Source organism: Bubalus bubalis, chromosome 18 (genome assembly GCF_019923935.1).
Source record: "Bubalus bubalis isolate 160015118507 breed Murrah chromosome 18, NDDB_SH_1, whole genome shotgun sequence".
NCBI lineage: Eukaryota > Metazoa > Chordata > Mammalia > Artiodactyla > Bovidae > Bubalus > Bubalus bubalis.
The window spans coordinates 47,656,439-47,680,010 of record NC_059174.1 but is presented as its reverse complement, the minus strand read 5'-3'; the positions used below and the strand labels follow the sequence as shown (position 1 = coordinate 47,680,010).

General features: G+C 55.3%; 1 protein-coding gene and 1 non-coding gene across 13 annotated transcripts in view; one reads left to right on the top strand and one right to left on the bottom strand.

Annotated features, from left to right (window-relative positions):
* Positions 1-703: 703 nt before the first annotated feature.
* Positions 704-23,572, bottom strand: part of SIPA1L3 (signal induced proliferation associated 1 like 3) — a 254,721-nt gene continuing 231,852 nt past the window's right edge. For 8 of the 12 annotated variants that reach the window (XM_044932263.2, XM_044932264.2, XM_025269033.3 and 5 more), the window contains 6 exons: positions 15,625-15,790; positions 14,580-14,826; positions 9,952-10,095; positions 6,089-6,224; positions 4,331-4,412; positions 704-2,922 (listed from right to left, as the gene is read on the bottom strand). In XM_044932263.2, the coding sequence (XP_044788198.2) occupies positions 2,779-2,922; positions 4,331-4,412; positions 6,089-6,224; positions 9,952-10,095; positions 14,580-14,826; positions 15,625-15,790 (919 nt within the window). In that variant the 3' untranslated portion in view covers positions 704-2,778. The other 4 variants (XM_044932268.2, XM_044932269.2, XR_006546443.2 and 1 more) reach the window with 4 other exon arrangements.
* LOC112580527 lies at positions 9,405-9,509 on the top strand. The gene has a single exon (XR_003104921.1). It is a non-coding gene; the product is annotated as a U6 spliceosomal RNA (small nuclear RNA).

The following is a 23,572-nucleotide window of genomic DNA, read 5'->3' as shown; positions in this document are numbered from 1 at the left end:
GTTAGGATTCATCAATCTCTGACCAGGAACAGAAATCCTGCTTCAAGCCTCTGCAAGTCAAGGCCAGCCAAGATCAAGCTGACCGTTATTAAAAAAAAAACAAAAAACAAAAAACTTTTCTGTCTCAACGCATTTACTTCTGGCTGCACTTGGGCTTTCTCTGGTTGTGAAGAGCGGGGTCTACTCTCTTGCGGTGTGCAGACTCCTCACTGCAGTGCCTGGTAGTTGAGGCTCCTGGGCTCCAAAGTGCAGTCTCTGTAGATGAGGCGCATGGGCTTAGTTGCTCCAAGGCATGTGGGATCTTCCCGGACCAGGGATTGACCTCGCGTCCCTTGAATCACAAGGCGGATTCTTAACCACTGGACCACCGGGGAAGCCCCAGGTCTGGGTTTTGGGCCTCCAGTATATGACTTGTGAGGGTAGAACCTCCCTCTTTTTAAGAATTTCTTACATTTGAAGGAATCCCTTGGTGGTCCAGGGGTTAGTATTTTGTGCTTTTCACTATATTTCTTGCATTCTGAGTGTTGGATTTCTGTCGCTAGGGTTTTGAGAAAGAGAAGTTGGTGAGAATGGTGCTCCTGGGTTCTTAGAGGTGTGTATGCACTGGGGGTGATGGTGTTTGGGACAAGAGGCTGATGCTGGATCACACCCCCTCTTGTCAGGGACTCTGTGGGGCTGCTCAGCTAGTGAACACACAAGCCACTTCTATGAAACATTTATTTCTTTTGAAACCTCCAGAAACATGCCAGAAAATCTCAAGACTGGAATGGGGAGGGGAAGTGGGGAGGGAAAGACAATAAAGAATTGAAAAAAAAAAAAAAATCCAGATGAAACAAATCAACATATTGGGGGAAAAAAAGAGGGAAAAAAAAAAAACACACACAAAAAACCCTGCTGCTATCTTCACCAAACTTGAATTAAATAGATGTGCTTTGCAGAGATCCTTAAAAAACAACAGGAAACAAAACCAAAAATCCTAGTTTACACGTGTCAATGTACATGATTAGGTCCTCAAGATGATTCAAATGATCTGAAGATAGAAGGAGATGACTTAAAAAAAGAGAGTGGGGCGGGACAGGCTCCAGGTTAGGGGCTGAGGAGGAAAGGGGTCGGGGTGTGGTGGGTGATCCTGGAGAACCCTCCCAAGAGGGATCCATCCGGGAAGAGGGGCAGAGACATCACAGTAGTTGGCCAGGGCTGAGGACCCCGCGGGCCGCTCCCCGCACCCTTCCTGGGGGAGAGGAGACGGCAAGTCCGAGGGCTCTTCTTGTGGGACTGCAGTGTTGCTGCAGGGGCCAGAGGTTGGTTGTGGGGGGTGCAGGACCAGGGTCCTTTTCTCCTGCTCCTTAAAAGTCTGTGTCCTGTGTGGGCCTCCTCCCGAGGTTTCTGGCCCCAGAGAGGTGGTGGTGGGGGTCTCTGGACGTGGGCTGGGCCGCCTGGCGCTGGCCTCCCAGTCGGAGTGTGCTGCTTGGAGCAGGGTCCCCAGGCCTGCGTCCCTCTGAGTCTCCCCACTGAGCCCCAGCCCACTGGGAGTGGGAACAAGCCTCGATCCTCAGTTTGAGGTTGGGGGAATCCACAGATTGTGTGACCATACAGACTTGTTCTGGCGCAACTCTACATGAAAAAATAAATATATATATATATATTTTCTTGTTTGTTTTTAAAGGAAAAAAAAAAGAAGCTCTGTTTCCTGGGTGAGCAGCGTAGTACCACACTGGCCCGGCGGCCCGGCCAGCTGCCCCTTATTGCCTTTGGAGAACCAGCGTCTAGTGGGGGTGCGCACTGCAGCGTTCCCCGGGGGGCGCCAGTGTTGCTGCTGGGGGGCCTGCGAGATGGGCTGGGGGGCTTGTAAAGGGAAAACAGAAGCAGAGAGGAGATGAAGGCTGTTTCTCTCCAGCCCTGACCTGAGGGCTCGGTGGAGGCCCTCCTGGTGTCCAGAAGAGGCCGGGGCTGATGGAGGAGTGGGGGAGCCGCTGGGCCCGGCCGCGTCAGTAGCTCGAAGGTGGAGGGGCCAGGCGCCGCGGCCTCTGGCAGTCTGGGGACTGGTCGAAAAAGACTGTGGAAATGGTCCCAAGTGTGCAAATAGCTTCCCCTTCAAAGAAGTTAACTCTGGAATGCTGGCGTTTCCTCTTTCCATTCTGGGATCCCCTCCCCTCAAGAAAATAAATGAAACTCTAAGAAAGTGCTCCCGGTTGCTTTTTGGAGGATAGGGTGGGGAGGGGGCAAAGTCCATGCTTTTTGGAGCCAGTGCACCGAGGATGGGGAGCCCTGGCCCCGCTTCCACGCCGGTGGGCCAGTTTCCCACCATGATTTTTCATGCAGGGGTCATGGCCCCACCAGGCCAGATACTGTTGGACATGGTGAGGAAACCTGGTTTGTGAACTCCTGGAGCTGTGGGGTTTGGAGACTCGCTCCTGCCCTCCCCACTTCCTACAGCTTCCGATGGCTTGGTCCTAGGAAGAGGCTGGCTGGGGAGGGTGGGACGGGCCCTTTGGGGGTGGTGTAGGCATGGGCCCAGCCCCCAGGAACCAGAGAGAGCAGCTCAGAGGGAGGCTGGAGACCACATTGCCCCCTGGGGCTCGAGGCCCAAGAGCAGACAGACCGGGGAGGCCGCCCTCAGGTCCCACTGCTGCCCCAAGCGTCCCCGTCCTTGGAAGGGCAGTGGGGCCTGGGCTGCAGTATCTTGGTCACGCCTGCGACCAGGGGCTGGGCCGAGGGAGAGGAGGGCAGGAGCCCACGCCCGCCCAGGCGGCCGGTGGGGGCAGTGGCCTCTCCACCTCAGAGTTCCTTCTTTTCCCTGCAGAAGATCTCCGCGAACTTGCGCAGCTGCTCGCTGGCGGCCTGCGACTCCTCCTGCAGCCGCTGGTTGTTCTGCCTCAGGCTGGCCACCTCTGACTGCAGCACCGCCTTGTCCTGCTTCTCCTGTGGGGCGGGGGCTGGTGTCAGTGGGGCGCGCGCTCAACGGACCCCCGCGGCCTGTGAGCCTTGCCCGGCTGCCAGGGTTCAAACCCCAGCTCTGCTTCTCAGCAGCTGAGTAACCTCAGGCGGGTCACCTCATGGGCCTGTTTGACCCTCTCTGGCTCAAACTCTTTGGGCCCCAGTTTCCCCAGTTCTAAAAGCGGGGGAGGGGGGTAGGGCGGGGGTTGACAGGACGTCCCTGGCGGTCTAGTGGCTAAACTCCACGTTTCCAAGGCAGGGGGTGCGGGTTCCAGCCCTGGTTGGGAAACTGATATCCCACATGCCCCACTGCTCCGTCAAAAACACAGAACAAGGACACTGTGAAAGGGGCGGCTGAGAGCTCTCGCGCATATTGAGCTCTCAGCGCTCAGCCTGAAGTGCAGCGGCTGTGTGACAGTTACCATGATCACCTCATTGCAGCCCTGCGGCCACCCAGGGTTGTGGGATGTTGTGACCCCTATTTTCCTGGACCAGGAAAGGAGACCAGACCTCCTCATGCAGGGAGGACGGGGCTGGGACATGGACGCAGGGCTGCCCTCTCAGGACAGGGGAACATGCTCAGGCAGCGATGTGTGCGGTGTCACACAGCCCTACATGGTGGCGTGGGATCTGAACCCGGGCCCCCACGATTCCTGTGCTTGAGGCTTCCACATTGTACTTGGCCACCTTCTGGCCCTTTACCCAGAAGTATGTAAAACAACAAGCGAGAGTCTCTTGCACACTTATTTTTCCTCTCTCCCACACTCTGGAGATAAGGAACAATCTGGAATGTCACCTTCTAGGCAGCCCTCTGACCCACAGCTGGGAGACATTTTTTAAGTGTTGCAGTGTTCTAGGATACAGGTCTGCTGCATGCTGAGTTTTCTCCTTGAGTTACTGGATTTCTGTATGTCTGTGAATATATAGATTTCTGCCATGACTAATTCGCAGCAGATTATTCCCCGGCATGGCTGTCCTGTCATTTACGTCACTGTTCTCCTGCGAACAGACAGCTGCACCGGCTCCCGTTTTTTAGGGCCAGCGGTACAGCCGTGAACACCCTTGCTCACGGGTCTCTTCGTGCCCGTGCTGGGAATTCTATTGGACGAATTCTCACAGTCAAACTGCTGGGTCGACAAGGTACACAATTACGGTTTTGATAAATATGGTCTGACCGCCCTCCAAAAAGGTTGGGCCAACTTATTCTCCTTCTACGAGTTTCTGGGTGCGTTACCAGCCTTCCCTACCATCAAGCTCTTCCCTCATGACTACATTCAGAGCTGGGTGGCCTCTCCTAGAACCGACGGGATGGGGGTGGAGATGGGAGCGCCAGCCTTGCTGCCCACCCGTGGGCACCCGCGGGCCCCGTGAAGCAGCTGCCTGGCGGCCTTACCTTCTGGAGGTCCGTGTGCAGCTGTCTCAGCATCGCCTCCAGCTGGTGCACCTTGCCCGGCAGGTCCAGGGGTGGCTCCTCGCTGCAAAGGCAGGGGATGGGGTCAGGCTCTCCGCCCACAGCTGGGAGGAGTCCAGGCTACAGGCCCCTCTTATCCCTGAGGCGCCGGGGCGTCCTCTCCTGGCTGGAGTACCAGGGGTGCCTGGGGGGGAAGGCTGCGCTCCACATGGGGCGGGCTCCTCACTTGGTGGGGCGTGGGAGCACCAGGCCTGAAGTGAGCGGTGGTCCTCCTGCAGAGGGACCAAGCGTGCGCTTCCAGGAGGAATTCCTCCCATCTCCCATCAGCCGGGGCAGCATGGTACAAAGCCCCCTCCCCCCACCCACCCACCCAGCACCCTAGCACCCAGCAGCAAGCCCTAGCACGGAGCCGGCACTCGGGGTGTGTAAGCGGGCACGGGAGCAGGAAGGCCTGCCTGGGGGGCAGTACTAGTAACCAGACGGATGATGGTAACAGCCCCCGTTCCTGAGAGCCCACCCAGTGATGTGTGAAGTCTGAGCGGCTCAGGCAGGGATGCTGTACCCAGGACCCCAGCCTGTGGCTCCTCCTGAGTGGGTTCCCCCATTCTGGGCCTGCCTGGCCCCTGCAGGGGAAGGGGAAAGCCTCTTTTTGCAGAAGGCTCCTCTGGGCGCGGTGGGAACGCACGCACCCGGGATGGATGAGAAGGGAGGCAGGGCGTCCGCCCAAGGAGCGGGAAGGACTCGCTCCCCACCCCCCACGCCCCCACCACTCTTTCCTCCCTGCTCTGGGGGAGCTGCAGTCACAGGGGGAGGCTGGAGGCAGGGGGGAGGAGGTCAGTAGCTCAGGGCAAAAGGAGTCCAGGAGTCTGCCGGGAAGCCACAGGTCCTGGCATTTCTACATGCACCCTGTTCCCAACCCCACTGCAGTGCCCCGTCCCCGACCCGCCCAGCTCTGCTGTGACAGTGGGGCCAGTCTTTGGTGGAGGTCTAAAGCCAGGGTGTGAAGTGAAAAACAAGAAGAGTCAAAACCACCCCCGGAAATCGCTTCAACTGCCCATACAGTAGAGCGCACTACCGTCGCACACGTCGCTCCGCACGGTGAAGCATGCAGCTGAGTGTGGAATGCACTATTTAAATCCACGGACATGCAAGCCTGCCATTTCCATCCTCTCTCCCTCTTTGTGATTCTATTTTCTGCCAAGCTAGTGCACTCAAACATGCTGCACCGAATGTGAGATGACAAATGGGAGAGGCCTGCCTCCCGCCCGCTTCCCCGCCCCCGGAAGCCTCGTGAGGACAGGGCTCGGGCCCCAGTCACCGCTGGGTCCCCAGACAGTCCTGCCCGGGGCCTGCCAGGGCCGAGGTGAGAGAGAAATGTCAGGGGCACCGGCACGTAATTTAGGAACCTGCAGAGGAGGAGACCTGGGGGCAGACAGGGCAGGCTGGAGGCTGGGAGTGGGGTGGACAGAGGGGGCGGACGTGAGGCAGCGGGCAGGGAAGACTGGGGGTACTGCTTATCGATTTTCAAAGCAGCAGAACAATGATCACTGTGCTGTGAGGAGCACAGGGCCTCCTTGCAAGGCCAGGACCCACACTGCTCGGTCCCCGCTGGGCCCCAGTGAGTGGATGAGCCCAAAGTCTGTTAGATGAGGCAGTGGCCGCTCCTCCTGCTGCTGCTGAGGGGGTGGGGGGACCTGCAGGGTGGCCTCCTGCCTGGACGGCGGGGTAGGGGAGCCTCACCTCATGGTAGGGGTGGTCCTGGGGGTCGGGGGCCCCCTTTCCAGGCTCAGGTGACTGTGGACAGGACTGTGTGCAGGCGGGACGTCCGGGCTCAGAGCTGGGTCGTTGAGAGAGAAGAGCGAGACGGCTCTTTGCACTGCGGGGGAGAGGGGCGCAGTGGTCGGCTGGGCTCCCGGCTCCTCCTCACACCACCCCTCCCCCCGCAACGGCCAATCCCTTCCCGCAAACCCCCAGGACACTCCCCAATCACACCCGCTTAGATCACACAGGCATACAGGATGGATTCTTGCCAAAAAACCAAACCAAGTCAGGACACAAACACAATATTCCGTCCTGTTTCTGAGTAAGCCTCCGGATCTGACGACCAGTTTATACAAAATACAAGGGACAGAGAAAGGAGTTGAGTGCGGTGTGGGCAAGGAACTGCCCCAATTCAGCTGAAATGGCCTGGTTTTGTCAATAATGGTGAGGGGGGGAAAATGGTTGGAAGTGGATGGGGTTGACACTGGCTGATGAGGACACAGGGATTCATTATGTCCTAATTCTGAGGATGTCTGTGAAACTTCCAAAGCAAAGAGAGACACCAAACAGAGACTATCAGGTGTATGGAAGAGAGAAACAGTCTCATGGGGCTGGTGGTTAAAGCGAAGATGCCCGGGTCCCATCCCCCACACGCGTGACTGGCTCGGGGGCAGGGCCTGAGCCAGTGCCTGCATTTTCACATGGGACCGTTAGGTGGTCCTTCTATGATGGCAGAAATCGCAAACAGTCTGAATGCATCCAAAGAGTGGCTGGCTGAGTGAGTCCTGGGGCTTCCCTGGTGGCTCAGACGGTAAAGAGTCTGCCTGCAACGCAGAAGTGAAAGTGAAAGTTGCTCAGTCGTGTTCGACTCTTTGTGACCCCATGGACTGTACAGTCCATGGAATTCTCCAGACAAGAATACTGGAGTGGGTGGCCTTTCCCTCCTTCTCCAGGGGATCCTCCCAACCCAGGGATAGAACCCAGGTCTCCGGCATTGCAGGCAGATTCTTTACCAGCTTAGCCACAAGGGAAGCCCAGCGCAGGAGACCCCGGTTCAATCCCTGAGTTAGGGAGATCCCCTGGAGAAGGAAATGGCAACCCACTCCAGTATTCTGGGCGAATCCCAACCTGAGGAGCCTGGCGGCCTACAGTCCGTGGGGGTCACAAAGAGTAGGACACGAATGTGTGACTAACACTTTCTCACTGAGTGAGTCCTAGGACAGAACAAACAGAGGAGGGGCTGCGCCTCTCCCAGGGAGGCAAAGGCGGGCTCCTTTATTTCTAACTCCTGGCTCCAAGAACAGCACAGTGAAAACCCGAATGCCCTTCCCCAAGATCCACCCACTGTTAATGGTTATGCCACACTTACTTCCTGCATTTGTGCGTGTTTCCTTCCCTAACCATTGGGGAAGGGAATGTACCAACATCCTGGTACTTCACCCATGAGTACTTTACGACACGTCTCCAGAAAGCAAAGAGATGCTCCTACATATTTCCTACACAACATCGTCCTCAGGCAAGTTGACGCTGACATGCTATTATCGTCTAATAGACAACCACCTGGAAATTTCCCCCATTCTCTAAATAACATCCTTTATAGCTGCTGTTTTCTATCTTGGATTCACTATTTATGCTTTTTGAAAATGCTTTTATATAAACAGTTTCAAATAGGCCCCAAAGCCGAGAAAAGAGCATCATGGGTCGTGAACCCATCACCCATTTCAACACCTTTCAACACACCTCAACATACCTTGGGGTTCCTGCCCTGCGATCTCTCTGGTTTTTAATTCTCCTGAGCACTCTTTTCCTTCACATTAAAAAAAAAAACCCTTATTTTTGGCTGCTCTGGGTTTTCGCTGCTGTGCATGGGCTCTTCTCTAGTTGCGGTGCGAGGGCCTCTCACTGTGGTGGCTTCTCCTGTGGTGGAGCAGGCTCTAGGCGCACGGGCTTCAGTAGTCGCAGCACATGGGCTCAGCAGCTGTGCTCCCGGGCTCTGGAGCACAGGCTTAGTAGTCGTGGTGCATGGCTTTTGCCACGTGCATTTGAGATCTTCCTGTACCAGGGATCAAACCCAAGTCTCCTGCACTGGTAGGAGAATTCTTTACAACTGAGCCAATAGGGAAGCCCCTTCTCCTTTACTTTTTAAAAACAGCTTATTGCAGGGGACATCCCGGATGGTCCCGTGAGTAAGACTCTCTACTTCCACTGCAAGGGGCATAGGTTCAATCCCTGGTCAGGGAACTAAGATCCCATATGCTTGGGGCCACTAAGCCCATGAGCCACAACTAGAGAAGCCTGAGTGCTGCAACTTAGCCCTGAGGCAAACAAATTAATTAATTCATTAAAAAGAAAGGGCACAGGCCGAGGGGTCAGGGCCATGGGAAACAGGAGGAGGTGTCTGATCCAGACTAAGGGATATGAGGGAGGGCTTCCTAGAGGAGGGACTGCAAAGCTGAGGCCTAAAAGATGAAAAATGAGCCAGAAGAATATATCCTTATCTGTCAGGGTTTCACAGATGAGGAAATGGAGGCTGAGAAAGGTAAAGCTGCTTGCCCAAGGACATGTGGGATGGAAACGGTAGAGACAGCCAGCTGTCTCATGGTCTGTTTTCTCTTTTCTCTGTAATAATAGATCCCAAATTTCAGCCATGCACAGGGCCTCATTCCCCGGCCTGCCCTGTAGCAAAGTGTGGCCATGACATTCAGGCCAATGGGATGTAAGTGCAGGAGGAAGGTGAGGCTATGGAAAACATCCTTCAAGTGGGGGTGGGGTGGGTGGGTGTCTGTCTCTACCTGCAGGCAGAGCTGGACGTGATGGCCAGAGCTCTAGCAGCCCAACTGTGAGGGTGAGGAGTAGGGGAAGGAACCTGACCCTAATAAGAAGTGATCACCCCAGAAATTTTTACTGCCCACCAGCCTGACTGCCCACCCCTGGAATTTTCACTGCATAAAACCTTGTTTAAGTCACTGGATTTTCTGCCACTTATAGCCAAAGTACATCTAAGTACAACTGGGATCACTACACTTTCGCACTAAAATAATAACAGGGAGTACTCTCTGTTGATGGCATGTTCTGTGATGACAAGTTTTATAAACAGTTTTCATAGATTCCTCCCTGTGGCCCTAGGCAGTGGGTACAGTCTCGTTCCTGTTTTGTAGACAAGCTAGCTGGGGGCATCAGAGAGACAAAGACATTTGCCCAGGACTGCACAGTGAGCAAGAGACAGGGAGGACGTGAACCCTGGCCTCCCCCGATCCTGGAACCTGAGTGTGTCCCCCTTTAAAGCCTCAAGGCCGTGCTCGCTTTGGCAGCACACACACTAAAACTGGGTCGCCAGAGAGGATTAGCATAGCCCCTGCAGAAGGATGACGTGCAAATTCGTGAAGTGCTCCATATTTTTTAAGCAATTTTCCTCCAATTAAAAAGTAAATTAAAAAGAAAACACATCTTCCTTATTAGAAAAAGGCCCAGTTTGACCAAAAAAAAAAAAAAATGTAATGTTGACAAAGAGGCTAAGTGGGCTTCCCAGGTGCCTCTGTGGTAAAAAACCCATATGCCAATGCAATAGACATGGGTTTGATCCCTGGGTCGGGAAGATCCCCTGGGGGAGGAAATTGTAACCCACTCCAGTACTCTTGCCTGGAGAATCCCATGGACAGAGGAGCCTCGTGGGCTCCAGTCCATGGGGTCACAAAGAGTCAGACACAGCTGAGCACAGCAGTATAGAGGCACAAGTAAAATATAGTAAGCTAGAAAGAACAAAAAGCTCCAATGCCCTCTGTGGATCCTTCCAGAACAGAGAAGGGAGTGGGATCTGCTGGGGTTGAGTGGAAGGCGCCTACCTTCATAGGCCTTGGCTGCGTTCACCAGGCTGGACCACTCAAGGCCAGCAGCTGTGTCGGGGAGCGGCATCATTCCCGGGTCCAGACGCCGCAGGGGCCGGTCCCGCCCATCGGCCAGTGAGAGCTCGGAGGCTGAGATGGTGGCTGGGTGGGGAGAGGATGGGTGTGAGTGACAGCGTGGGAGAAATAAAGAAATGAACACGTTCCTTTACACTTCCCATACAATTATGTAACGTTACATAACTGTTATACTTATGTATAATTAAATGAATAAATTATATTTATTAGATGATAAATGCCAGGGAAAACAACCAGCAGGGTAAGGGGGTATGAGTCTTGGATATTTATGTGGGTATGATTTGAAATGGGGCGCCGGGGAGGCCTCGTGGAGAAGATGGCATTTTGTATAAAACTCAGGAGGCGGCGAGGCTGTTGGGGTGTGGTCAGGGGGTACACCTTGGGAGAAGAGCATTCTGGGCAGATGAACCAACCAGTGAGAAATCAATCCCTAAAGCGGGAACGTGCCTGGAGGTTTAAGAAACACCAAGGAGGGTACTCCTGTAGATGTCCAGTGGCTGAGACTCCATGTTTCCACTGCAGGGGACCTAGATTCAATCCCTTTTCAGGGAACTAAATCCCACATGCCACAACTAAGACCCGGCACAGACAAACTTTAAAAAAAAAAAAAAAAAAAGAGGCGGCTCGCGTGGCCGGGACAGAAGGTGCTGACAGGGCTGGATGGTGCAGGGCCCCTGCAGGTATGACAAGAACCGTATCGCTTCCCCGAGTGAGATGGAGCCAGAGGAGGGTTCTGAGCTGTTGCAGGTATCCACTGAGTCCCTCCAGCTTTGTGTGCGGGGATTAGGGAGGCTGTGAGGAGGCTCCTGGGACGGTCCAGGAGGGAGATGAAGGCAGACAGGACCCGGTACGGCTGGAGGGACAAGGTCCTGGGTCTGCCTGGCAGGTGGGGCCGAAAGCATTCCCTGAGGGTGGACGTGAGTGTGAGACAGAGGGGCCTCTGGGAGGACTTCAGGATCTGGGAGCTGGCACTGAGTTGGGGAGAGCTGGGGGTGGGACCAGAAGGGAGGCTTCTGGAGGTGTGAGTATGAGACGCCTGAGACACCCGCACGGAGCCGTGGGTGGCGTGCAGGCCATGTGCGTCTGGAGCAGAGGGCAGAGTGCCAGAGGGCTGCAGACAGATCGTGGGGCTCTGGGGTACGGCTGGTGCTTAGGGTCACTGTGGGGAGACCTGGTGGGTTCAGGCATGACATGACAAGCAGAGTGTGTCTCAGGGTGCTGGAAGGGATGGAAGGCACCAGCAGCATGTCAACGGCGGCATCTGCTGCAGAGATGGAGGCCTCCTGCGGGGCTTAGGCCCTGACTTGCTGGGGCCTCACAGACCCCACAGGGGAGGGCAGAGGGTGACAGTGAAGCATGGAGGTCAGGCGGTGACTCCGGCAAGAAAGGCTGGGCCTGCTCCATGTACCCCAGGCTCATCCTCTCACCGGGCACCACACCGGGTACTACAGCAATCATCTCTTAGCCCCCACTCCCCCAAATTAGCCAGGAGGGAAGAGCTACTATGACCCTGCGTGACAGAGCGGGTGACTGGGGCTCAGAGCAGGAAGCTAGCTGCCTTGCACCCTCTCTCTCGCTGGTGGGGGCACCTGATTTTGACACGTGGGGCCTGACGCTGACCCAGCCCCATGCGGCATTGGTCTTGAGAGGCTCCCTGTTCATGTCTTAGTTCAGAGACAAAAACCTGACTGATGAGAGGTTAGAATGCTCTCTCCTGGCGACAAAACACTGACAAATAAATACATCAACAGCTAGAGTGTTTTTCAGCGCTTACTGCATATCAGGCCCTGAGTTTGGTGTTTTCCATGTACTAGCTTGTTTGATTCTCGGATTAACTCAGTGAGGTGGGTGCTTTTTCTATAGGCACAGGGAGGTTACAGCTGTGAGGTCAGGACCTGACCACAATCTCGGGCCACCCGGCTCTCAGGATGCGAGGTGCTAGTTGGCGAGTGAATGAACGCTCAGGGGAATGGATGAGAAGGCAGGCTGAAGGACGTCCTCAATCCCCACGCTCCCGTTTCCAGCCTCCTAGTGTCTCACGGCCGAGCAGGTGGGGACCGTGGGAGCAGCTGCCTCTGCCACGCCAGTCATCTCAGGCGCTGCCTCGTGAGAGGCTCCTTGGCCTTGAGGGCTCTTCATCAGCGGAGCCTGGGACCGGGCTGACAGCCCCTCTTCAGCCCCAACGTGGCTTGGGAAGGGCTCTCGAGCAGGCATGGAGATGGGGCTCTCAGGTTCAGGAGGACAGGAGAGTCAGATGGGCACAGAGAAGGGTGTGTGTGTGTGTGGTGTGTGTGTGTGGGGTGTGTGTGTGGTGTGATGTGTGTGTGTGTGTGTGTGTGTGGTGTGTGTGTGGTGTGGTGTGTGTGTGGGGTGTGTGTGTGTGGGGGGTGTGTGTGTGGTGTGATGTGTGTGTGTGTGTGTGTGGTGTGGTGTGTGTGGTGTGTGTGTGTGTGGTGTGGTGTGGTGTGGTGTGGTGTGGTGTGTGTGTGTGTGTGTGTGTGTGTGTGTGTGTTTCATGAGAGAGAGGGCCCTGGGCTGCGGTCACTGTAAGGACCCAAACAACCCTGGGCCCTGCTCTTAGGGAGTCCTCAGTCCAGCGGGGGAGACAGACTCATTCCTACACAGTGACTACCGGGAGAGAGTGGGGCTGTGAAGGGGAAACACAAGGCTGAGACAGCATGATGGGACAGGAGGGAACCGGGGGCAAGGGGTGCCCAGAGGAGCTGCCTGACTCAGCCTGGTTAGGGAGAGGACTTCCTGGAGGAGGCAGCATCTTTGACACGACTGAAAGGATAGGTAGAGCCAGGCAGGCACTCTGTCCGTCTGTCTGTGATCTCTGTGCACCCTCCTGCCCTGGCCCGTCTCTTGCCTTCTCACCATGTGTCAAATGCCTCCTTGTGCCAGGGCCTGCCTTTGGCACAGACAGGGCAGTGGAGGTGAGAGGCTGATGAAGGAGACACAGAGTGAAGATCAGGGAAGCAAGAGAAACCGCCGGGAAGCTCAGTGCCACCAGGGCAGAGGTGCTGTGTGCCCCCCACTGCTGGGTGCCCAGAGCCTACAGCAGAGCCTGGCCCAGACCAGGGGCTGGAGACAGTGGGAAGAAGGCAACGGAGGGGCAGAACAGGGGCTCTGGAGTTTAAACCAGGAGGGAGGACCCAGCCTGGGGCTTACGGGAGACTCCAGCAAAGAGCCAGATCTGAGCAAAGCCCTAAAGGAGAAGCGGGAGTCAGGCAGCAAGCACGGAGCTGGGGGAGTAGCATGGCAGGCAGGGGGAACAGTCACTTGGAATACCCTGAGGAGAGAGTGTGGGCCAGGAGGTTCTCAGGGAGGCACTGAGGAAGGGCCCTAGGGTGGAGCCCCAGAATATCAGGGCAAGGTCTATGGACCCAGATACGAGGTCAATGAGAAGCTGTGGAAGAATTTTAAGGGGGGAGACAGAAGCCCTCAAAAAAAAGTCCCTGAGCCTCCATCCCATCCTCTGTGGTATACAAAAGGGCTCCATCAGATGCTACAGGGCACAGTCCCTCAGCTGAAACCTGGGGTGGGCACATCTCTGAAGTCAAGGTTTGTGGCGATCTGACAAAGTAATAACATACTTTATACATGCACATACACCCGGAAAGGTCGGCAGCGGCCCCCATTCAACACACCTGTGTTCCTCAACTAAGCAAACGATGCTTCACGCCGAGTAGGGTGAAGAAGGGCCATGAACAGCCGTATATCCGTCTAGGTCGGGCACTGCCGGGGGGCCTGGCCCAGACTTCTGCCCTGCCTTCCAGTCTCAGAGCCTCTGAGGTTGTGGATAGAGGGTTACAGTGCGGACTGAAGGCCAGCTCAGTCCAGCCAGCGCGCAACCGTGCACATAGCACTTCCTTCAGTAAATATTTGCTGATGGTGGTCACACCACTGTATCCCCTCCTGCTGAGAGCTGGCAGGCCTGGAGGAAGTCATGTATGTGAAGACAGGAACCTCCATGGTGGCCCAGTGGTTGAGACTCTGTGCTCCCAATGCAGGGGGCTCAGGTTTGATCCCTGGTCAGGGAACTAGAGCCCAAATGCCACAACTAAGAATTTACAGGCTGTAACTAAAGATCCTGCGTGCTGCAACTAAGACCCGGAGCACCCAAATAAATACATAAATAAAAATAAATATTAAAAAAAAATTCATGAGGTAATCTGCTTGGTGCTGGAACAGGGAGCTGGGGAAGGGGCGCACATAATGGAAACCCTGATCCTCAGGGCCCTAGTAATGAGCTTCCAGTCTAGAGACACCTAGAGAGACTAATGCCCTCTCTCTGGTCTCAGATGACCTCAATCCTTGGGGGTCCCCCATTCCTAGGTGACTGATGCTTGGCCAACAATCCCTTGCTCTGAGGGTGACACCCAATGTGCTGAACCGCCGCAGTCCCCGGACGCTCCCGTGTACTTCAGCTCCCACCCTCACCTGACTTTGACACTGAGGACCCATGGCCTTTGACCTCGAGGTGATCCACACGCTCATGCCCTCCTGCTCCCTCCACCCCCAACCAGCCTCCAGGTTCCCGGGCTCACATTTCTTCTCGGGGAAGCTGTTGCTAGCGGTGGTGGGGACGGGGCCAGGGCCGCCAGGCGGGTGGGGGTGCTGGTGTTGGCGGCGGGCGGGCAGCGTGCTGGAGGGGAAGGCGCAGGTGCTGGTGAAGAGCACGTCGCTGGGCAGGCCCGGCTCCAGGCCGGCAGGGTTGGCGAAGCTGGGCTCCCGACGCCCACTGCACAGACTCTCATCTGACAGCGTCCGCTGCAGGCTCTTCTGTGGAGACTGCTGCCAGGACAGGGGTGTGGTCACGGCCAAGCCCATGGTCACTGCCCTCGGATGCTTCTTCCCCACCATCTGCAGTCCTCACCCACCCAGCATCCATTTCTGCCCAAAGTACCCCACTTATCCCTGAGGATTCCTCCTCCCCTCTTTGCAGCCCACTTGGGTCTGGAGGGCCGACCCCACTCTCCAGCTCCAGGGGAGATAGGGAAGGTGGGGTGACCTCAGCTAGAGCAGGAGACCCAGGTGTTGGTGGGGACCACCTGGGACAGAATGCTGGCTCCCCCCTGGGCTGGTGGGAGGGAAACCCTGCAGAGACTGGGGCCACCCAGGTCCCAACAAGAGCGCACCTGCCCAAGCGCCTGGCCCACCAGGGGAGGCAGAGACGAGAGGGACAGAGAACGCCTGCTGTTTTGGCCTCCCCCCACCTCTGGGTCACAGGAGCCCAAGTGCCCCCTGAGCACTCCCCTCCATTCCTGGTCCTGTGGTCTGGGCAGGCAGGTGCTGCTTCCACCCTGCACTCAGGGAGAAGGATGTGAGAGCGGTCCAGTGGGTATAAAGCCCCCTCGAGCCTGCCAGGCTGGCTCACACTGTGATCCTATCCCTGACCAACATCCTGAGTGGCATCCTGACTCCTGGCTGAAGGGGCACACACACACCCCAACAGGCTGGTGGGTGCCGCGGGCAGGAAGAGGCTGGAGTGAGTGCAGGGAGGTGCCCTGGCTCGGCCCCGCCTCCCTCTGCCTGTCTGATTGCACGCATGGGAGCATGGGTGTGTGCCTGGTGGGGGCAGCCTCTACGTACGCTGGTGTCTCTCTCCTGCTCGGGCGCCAGGTTGTCCATGATGATGAGTTTCTTTAGGTCATCTTCGATGGTGGACTTGTAGTTCTTCCGTGGGGAGCGGAGGTCTCGGAGGGAGGCCCTCAACCGTGGCTGCCCGAAGACGTTTTTCGTGCTGCTGTCCACCTGCCTGGAAGGAGAAGGTCATGGTCAGAAGGGTCCTGGGAGGCTTGAGTCGCCTCTCAAAGCCATTCTGACCCCAGGGAGCCAACCGCCACTGGATGAGTGACCACGGCGTCCCCACGTCACCCGGTGAAGATGGACAGAGATGAGACCTGGGTTATCCTCTCCACTTGCCCACCCCCCAGATGTGTCCTGGAAACCCACTCTGTGCTGTGTGTGTGCTCAGCAGCGGGAATACAGCAGTGAACGTGGAGCAGACCCGTCAGGGAGACTGACCATGAATAAATGAGCAGGGAGAGAGACCCCATAGTGCGAGGTGGAGAGAGGCATTCTGAAGAGAAATAAAGCTGGGTAAAAGGATAGGCGTCTCTGGGGATGGAGGCTGGGTTTTCTTATCATCTTTTGGCAGTGCCACATGGCATGGAGATCTTAGTTCCCTGCTCAGGGATCAAACCCGTGCCCCCTACACTGGAAGCATGGAGTCTCAACCACTGGACCACCAGGGAAGCCCCAAGGCAGGCTTTTCTAAGGGGATGACATCTGAGCAGAAAGGGAAGAAGGCAGGAATCTGCTGGTAGAAGAGGATGTCAGATAGAGGGATCAGCGAGTGTTGGGCTGAGACGTGTGAATAAGCCTGGTGAGTTTATAGAGACGTGAGGGGCAAGATGGTGAGGGGGAGGAGGGGAGGCCTGGGAGGGGCTGGGGCAGGTGTTCGGGAACTTATGAGCCACAGAGGGGTCTCAGGATTGCATCTGGCGAGTCTGAGCTGTTGAGTGCCTGGTCCTGATTTGTGCTTTAGAAGAGTTGTGGACAGAGACATCACCCTCATGGCAACAAGGAGACAGGAAACTCCGGAGTTGTTCAGGTGGAAAACAGGGATGGTGTGGACCAGGGACTCCAGCCACAGAAGAGGGAGAGGGTCCCACAGAGTTAGACTCCCCTGGGGGACCGGTCCCTTTGGGCCAGGGCTGGGCCACAGACAGCAGACCTCTGGCCTGGGCGCTCCAGGGCCTGGCACCAGATCCCCCTCACTCTGCTTTCCATCATGTGGGGTGGGCTCACGCATCACAGGGTGGCTGGGGGGACCTAGAAGATGAGGCACAAGGGCTTGGAGCAGCCTCTGACTGCTAATATTTCGCTTTTCTACTGGGTGTCCCATTCTCGTTGGGCTTCCCTGGTGGCTCAGCTGGTAAAGAATCCTCCCGCAATGCGGGAGACCTGCATTTGACCTCTGGGTAAGGAAGAGCCCTTGGAGAGAGGAATGGCTACCCACTCCAGTGCTGTGGCCTGGAGAATTCCATGGACTGTATAGTCCACGGGGTCACAAAGAGTCGGACATGACTGAACAACTTCCAATCTTGTTTCAGAAGCTGATTTGTGAGCCAGGTCACTCTGATCACCACACTCTTCTTTAGCATTCCCAAAGGTGACCCAGGGCTGCCTTCCAGAAGACTCTATGATCTAAAAGTCACTGAGGCACAGTCTGGGGTTAAGAGCAGGAGCCCTGGTGGGCAGACAGGTCTGGGTCTGAGTCTAGACTCTGCCTGTTCCTGCTGTGGGACCCTGGGCAAGTCACACCACCTCTCTGATCCTTGGTTTGCAGGAAAACACAGGGACCTTACTACATTTTGGAATTTGCTGCAAACAGCCTGGCAAGCACCTCACCGGGCGGACGCTGGGGAGATGAGAGCTGCTCTTCTGACCGTTTCTCTGGAGGTGCTGGGCACCCTGAGCTGCACACAGTCCCCTCCTATTGCTCCTTCCCATTCTGCAGGCACCACAGGCTGTCACCCCAGCTCCCTGGCCCAGGCTGGCTCCTGGGGGCTCTCTGTCCTCCACTCCTGGGACTTCCCCTGCAGTCTCCTCTTGCCTCCTGTGTCTGGCCCAGCCTTTGGGATCAGGTCCTACTTTTCCAGCCAACACTGGATCCCTCATCTGAGGTGTTGCCATCGCCACCCCCCCCACCCCAGGAAAGAAATAATGACAGCAACAGAAGCCCAGAGCCGGGCGCTATCCACCAGTCCAAGGGCTCCATGTGAGCTAACCTGTGAAACCTACACAGCAGCCCTCCCTGGGAGCCACTGTTAATTGGCATCTCCACTTTACAGGTGGGAAACTGAGATACAGAGAGGTTAAAGGAACTGTCCACAGTCACTAAGCCTGGGAGCAGAGGAGTTAGGATTCCAGTCCAGGCCACCGGGCTGCAGAGCCCACAGGCATCACGACAGTGCTTGGCTGTCATGTTTCTATCAAAGAGATGGTGTATGAAAGATGTATAGTGTGGGAAACATAATCACATTGGGTGTAATGATATGCTTTTATAGGAACTTTCCTGGTGGTCCCATGGTTAAATATCCACCTTCCCATGCAGGGGACGTGGGTTCAATTACTGGTCGGGGAACTAAGATTCCCATATGCTGCAGGGCAACTGAACCCAGGAACCATAACTAAAGAGAAACACAGGCACCCCAAATGGAGGAGCTCGCATGCCCCAACAAAGATCCCACGTGCTAAGACCAGACACAGCCAAATAAACTAATACATATTTTTTAAAAAGCTTTTATACATTAAAAAATAAATCCTGGAAGAAATTATGAACAATGATTACTTCTGGGAAGTAGGAGTCATATTAGAAGGTGGAAAAATGAGACTTTCACTTTTCATCTGATACAAACACCCTTCTGAACTGGTTGAATTTATTTTGCTATAATCATATATTATAGCAAAAATAGTAACAAAAACTAGCTTAAAAAGAGCTGACACCCAGACTTCGTCATTGTGTAACTCAAGAAAGAAAAAGAGAAGAGTCTTTGAACTCAGGAAGAAATAGGATATCTTGGGCTCCTGAGGGTACTGAAGTCTATGTTTTTTATTTTTTCTCTTATTTTCTCAGCTGCCAGCCTTGGAGTTTCAACAAAGGAAGGAAGAGAGGGTGGTTAAGTTTTTTTTTTCTTGTTAGGTCGTATTCCTTCTCAAATGAGAATTCCAGGGCTAGGGTAATTCTGGCTCCGTCATTTTTAGGCAAGTATGCTTTCTGGGCAAACGAAAAGCTTTCTATCCAAAAGAGAGAAACAGACAAAAGCAAGAAAGCCACACACACACCCCAGAGTACATGCCGTTCCCCTGGGAGCTCAAAAGGGCCTCACCCTTGCCGCTTCCCTTTTGATTTTGCCATTTCACAGAATCCCCTGCACAAGGGGTGCTGCCCATGAGGCTCCCCTCTGGGAAGGGTGTAAAATGACCTGCTGAAAATGTAAAACCATGCACTCTCTCCACCCTAGGAGTTCTACATCTGGGAGTGTCCCCTTCAAGGTGCCAGGTGTGCGGGGATGCTTCGTGAAGTCCTGACTAGGGAGGAAACAGCACCGGCCAGCAGTGGCAGGGTGAGGCCCCACAGGGAGGGCCAGCGGCACCCCAGAACAATCCCCTCCCGCTGCTGAAGACAGGAGAACTTGGTCCACATGACATGGGAAGAGGTTTGCTCAGATACGTCATGGGAGTAAACAAGTTATGGGGACTTTCCTGGTGGTCCAGTGCCTAAGACTCCACACTCCCAATGCAGGGGCCCTAGATCCCACATGTGGCAACTGAGAGTTTGCCACAACTAAAGATCCTGTGTGCCACAACCAAGACCTGGTGCAGCCAAATAAAAATTAAAAAAAAAAGTGGTATGTATGGTGTGAAAGCATTTTTAGGAAACAAAACACACACGGCTTATGCTGTGCTGTGCTTAGTCACTCAGTTGTGTCCAACTCTGTGATCCCATAGACTGTAGCATGCCAGGCTCCTCTGTCCATGGAATTCTCCAGGCGAGAATACTAGAGTGGGTTGCCGTGCCCTTCTCCAGGGGATCTTCCCAACCCAGGGATCGAACCCAGGACTCCTGCATTGCAGGCAGAATCTTTACTGTCTGAGCCACCAGGAAAGCCCCACATACAGGTATATTCAAGTTTACTAAACTCTCAGCTCCTAAGGTGGATATGTGGGAGGGATTCTCTTTCTAAAAACATTCCTTGCCACAGCCCACCAGGTCCAAAACAATCTGTTCCACCCTGCCTCAGCCCTCATCTCCTCCCATACAGGCTTCCCAAGGTTCCTGAAACACGCCAGGGAAGTCCCTGCCTCAGGGCCTTTGCACCAGCTGTTCTGTCTGCCCAGAACAACCTCCCCAGCATTCCCCGCAAATGGCAGCTTCTCATCCACCCAGCTTCACTCAAATGTCACCTCCTCAGAGAGGCCTTCCCTGACACTCCACCTTTTGTGGCTCCCTCCCAGCCCAGGTGAGCTACATCACACTCTCCTGTGCTACTTCTTCACTGTCTTCACCTCCCAGTGACTGTCCTGTGTAACTGTTTTGGGGTCCCACTCCTCCCACCTCACCTGCAGTCTGTGTTTATGTCCAGGGTTGGGGATGAGGCTGGCAGGCACACCGACTGAGTTATTAAATGTGTATCACACAGAACTGACCTTCCTTCCAACCCATCAGCCGACCTCCCTACCCATCTCCTTTCTTCCTTCCAACCTCCCTTCTGCTCTCCCTTCCTTTCCCAGCAAGCTTAAATGATTTCCATAAACCAGGAGAAAGTATAGAGGACTTCCCTGGTGGTCCAGTGTTTAAGAATCTGTCTGCCAATGCTGTGGACATGGGTTTGCTCCCTGGTCTGGGAAGATCCCACATGCCACAGAGCAACTAAGCCCGTGTACCACAATTACTGAGGCCCACGCACCCTAGAGCCCATGCTTGCAACAAGAGAAGCCACCACAATGAGAAGCCCTCGCACCGCAAGTAGAGAGTAGCCCCCTCTTGCTGCAACTAGAGAAAGCCAGTGCACAGCAATGAAGACCTAGCACAGCCAACAAGAATAAATAAATAAAAGGATAGAGATACTTTAAAAAGTCAAGCCAGGAGAACACAAGCATTCCTTCCTTGCTCTATTTGGGTTCATTTGCTCAAACTATCTTCCCAGCTCTCAGGACCCCTAGGACTTGAGTGGGGCTCTCTTGATTCTCCAGCGGAGGGCTGGCTTCCTGGAAGAAATCCTGCTAGAACCTTCTTTCTGACCTCAGCTCCACATCTATCTATACACTGCAAGTTCCACATGGCCTGACACTGTTAGTGGGCAGCTATGACATGTCTAAAGGAATAAAATATGATGAAATTCAGTTTGGAGAGTCAAACTCATCATTTTTGTCCACACTCTCTTTCTTCTGGGAGGATTTCCTAATGTATTGTCTAAACTGAAAATTCTAAGCAATAATTTAAGATGACATTAATTCCAGGTTAAAAGAAAAAAAAAAAACTGGGTTTGTGCACCTCTGATCTTTTTCCTTCTTCTCAAGATCTTTGGTCTTTATAAATGTTTAAATCTAATGACCTCTGAGGATAAAATGGACTCGACTCTGATTGTTAAAAAGAATGAGATCACCTTCTGTGTTCTATCTAATATGGAGCTGTCGCCAAGCTGAGAAAAGAGCAAGTCAAAGAGGCTGCAGCACAGACAGGAGGTGACCCCATGGATAAAAAAAAGCGGGGGGCGGGAAGGAAACACACACACTCACGTGTGCTCAGTCGTGTTCAGAACATTTCTGTAAGGATGGACAAGAAATGAAACAATGGTTGCTCTGGGGAGGGGAGCTACATGGCTGGGAGCCAGGGAAGGGAGAGAGGCCTGGTTTTCACGGCACACCCTTTTGAACTAGTTTGGTTTTTATCCTCTGCGTGTTTTACCATCTAACACGCAAATGAAGAAAACACCCAGGAGGAGGTACCTTCTCTCAAAGTTCTGACTGACAGCCTTGGACAGAGTCCCTAATTTGCCCGTGTTGTTTGAACTTGCATTTGCCACACTGGGGAATTAAACCACTCACGTTAGAAAAGAAAGAGGGAGACAGAAAAATGACAAAGAAGGCCCTGTAGTTAGGAGCGGGACAACAGCAACTTCTTTTTCCCGTGATGGCTGGGCCAGGAGTGGAAGGCGACCAAAGGCTCTGACTTGGCTGGGCCTGATCCCAGATGACTGGGAGCTCTGGCCTCCAACCCGGGCAGCTCCCTTGGGGCTGGGCTAATTAAGCTAATTAGCACCACTGTCGGTTGGCCTGCCTGAGCTGGGGGTTCTGCCAGCCTCGCTGGCGAGGACACTCATCGAGTCTGCGCCCTGGGCAGCAGGCCGATTTTCCTGGAAGGCTGGCTGGGACAGGCGGGTGGGGGTGGGGGTCGACCCTGCCGTGGGGTGGGGATGCTGCTGCTTCCGTGGCTGTGCTGAGCTGAACCCAGGGCCCCTAAACTCGAGGAAGGAGGGCGCCCGCAGGCCAGGCGTCAACCGCTAGATGCTAATGCCAATGCTGAGCGGCCCTTCCCGGGGCCTCGCTGACTCCTTGTGCCGCCTCGGGGAGGGAGCCACCCCTGTCCTCCCTTTTAGAGGCTGGGAACCGAGACACGGTGAGTGGAGGATGCTTGGAAGCCACATCTGCCCCATGCTCTGAGCCGCCTGAGATTTGCTCTTGATGAACGAACGCAGTGCTCAGTGTGCCTGGGACGCAGTGACGGAGGCTCTGGGGGTGTGGGCCCCCACTCTGGGGCTGGGGCGTCTCACGGGGCTACGTTCCTTCCCTATGGCCATCACTTCCATCGCCTCGCTTTACCGGCAAGAGCACTGATGCCCTGAGAGCTTCTGACGCACTGACCGCAGAGTCGGGTCCTGGGCTTGACTCAGGGGACGGCCCCCGACTGCGGTGGCAGTAACGGCAGCTGCAGCAAAGCTCGCCCCCTGAGCACGCGCTCTCTCTCAGGCCCCAGCCTGCTCATTTTTTCCCCCCTTTTTGGTGACGCCATGCAGTATATGGGATCTTAGTTCCCAGAAGAGGGACTGAACCCATGCCCCCTGCAGTTGAAGTGGGAGTCCTCACCACTGGACCACCAGGGAAGTCCCAAGACTGCCCTTCTTATGGATGAGGACATTTGGAGCCTGGGTCCTGAGATGTGACCTGGGGGATCACCCGCCACAGCCACTGCTCCACCGTAAGCAATAAGCAGGCTATTGCCTAGGGCATGCCTGCCTCCTCCTCACCAGGCCTTGTCTGCAGGGACCAGGGCCAGCGGGGCCGCCACACGCCAGCCTTTCAGTTGGGCTGAGACCAGCCTGGCGGGGAGAAGGTGCCCTGGATGGCTGAGGAAGGGGGCGCTGATGACCATGGGTTCTGTCTCCTGCTCTGTGAGGCCCCAGCCTGGCCACCCTGGTCACCCCCTCTCCTGCTCAGCCCTGTGCAACTCAACCTTCGTGCTGGGGTCCTCCCGGGAGTTACCTCAGGAAGTCCTCACAGCTGGGAGGTGGGGAGGATGTCATGCCAGTTTAAAGAGAGAAAAACTGAGTGACGCAGGGCTGAGCGGCCAATGAGGGAGTCCTTCCCGACCCCCACGCTGTGCTGCTCTCATGGTGGGGAGAAGGCAGGCCGGTGAGTTCAGCGTCCTGCGACAAAGCAGTCAAAATGGGGCTGTTTGGCCCTCTCCTGAGGCAGAGCTGCAGGGTTGACTGGGGCCTGCAGCAGAGGGACTGGTTGCAGGGGGTGGGGGGCTTCCACCTCAGTGCCCTGGGTCCCCTCAGAGTACAGCTCCTCTGTCCTTCACCAGCTCACTCCGCTTTTCTTGCAATGGAGCATGTGCCCCCAAACAGGCGACTGTTTCCTCCGAGAAGTCAGCAGTCCTCAGAAGGCGCGAGTCCGGCCTTGGATGCGAGCCTTGCCTGAGTCTTTCCCATGATGAGATACCCTGCCAGTTCTCTTTCTAGGTATG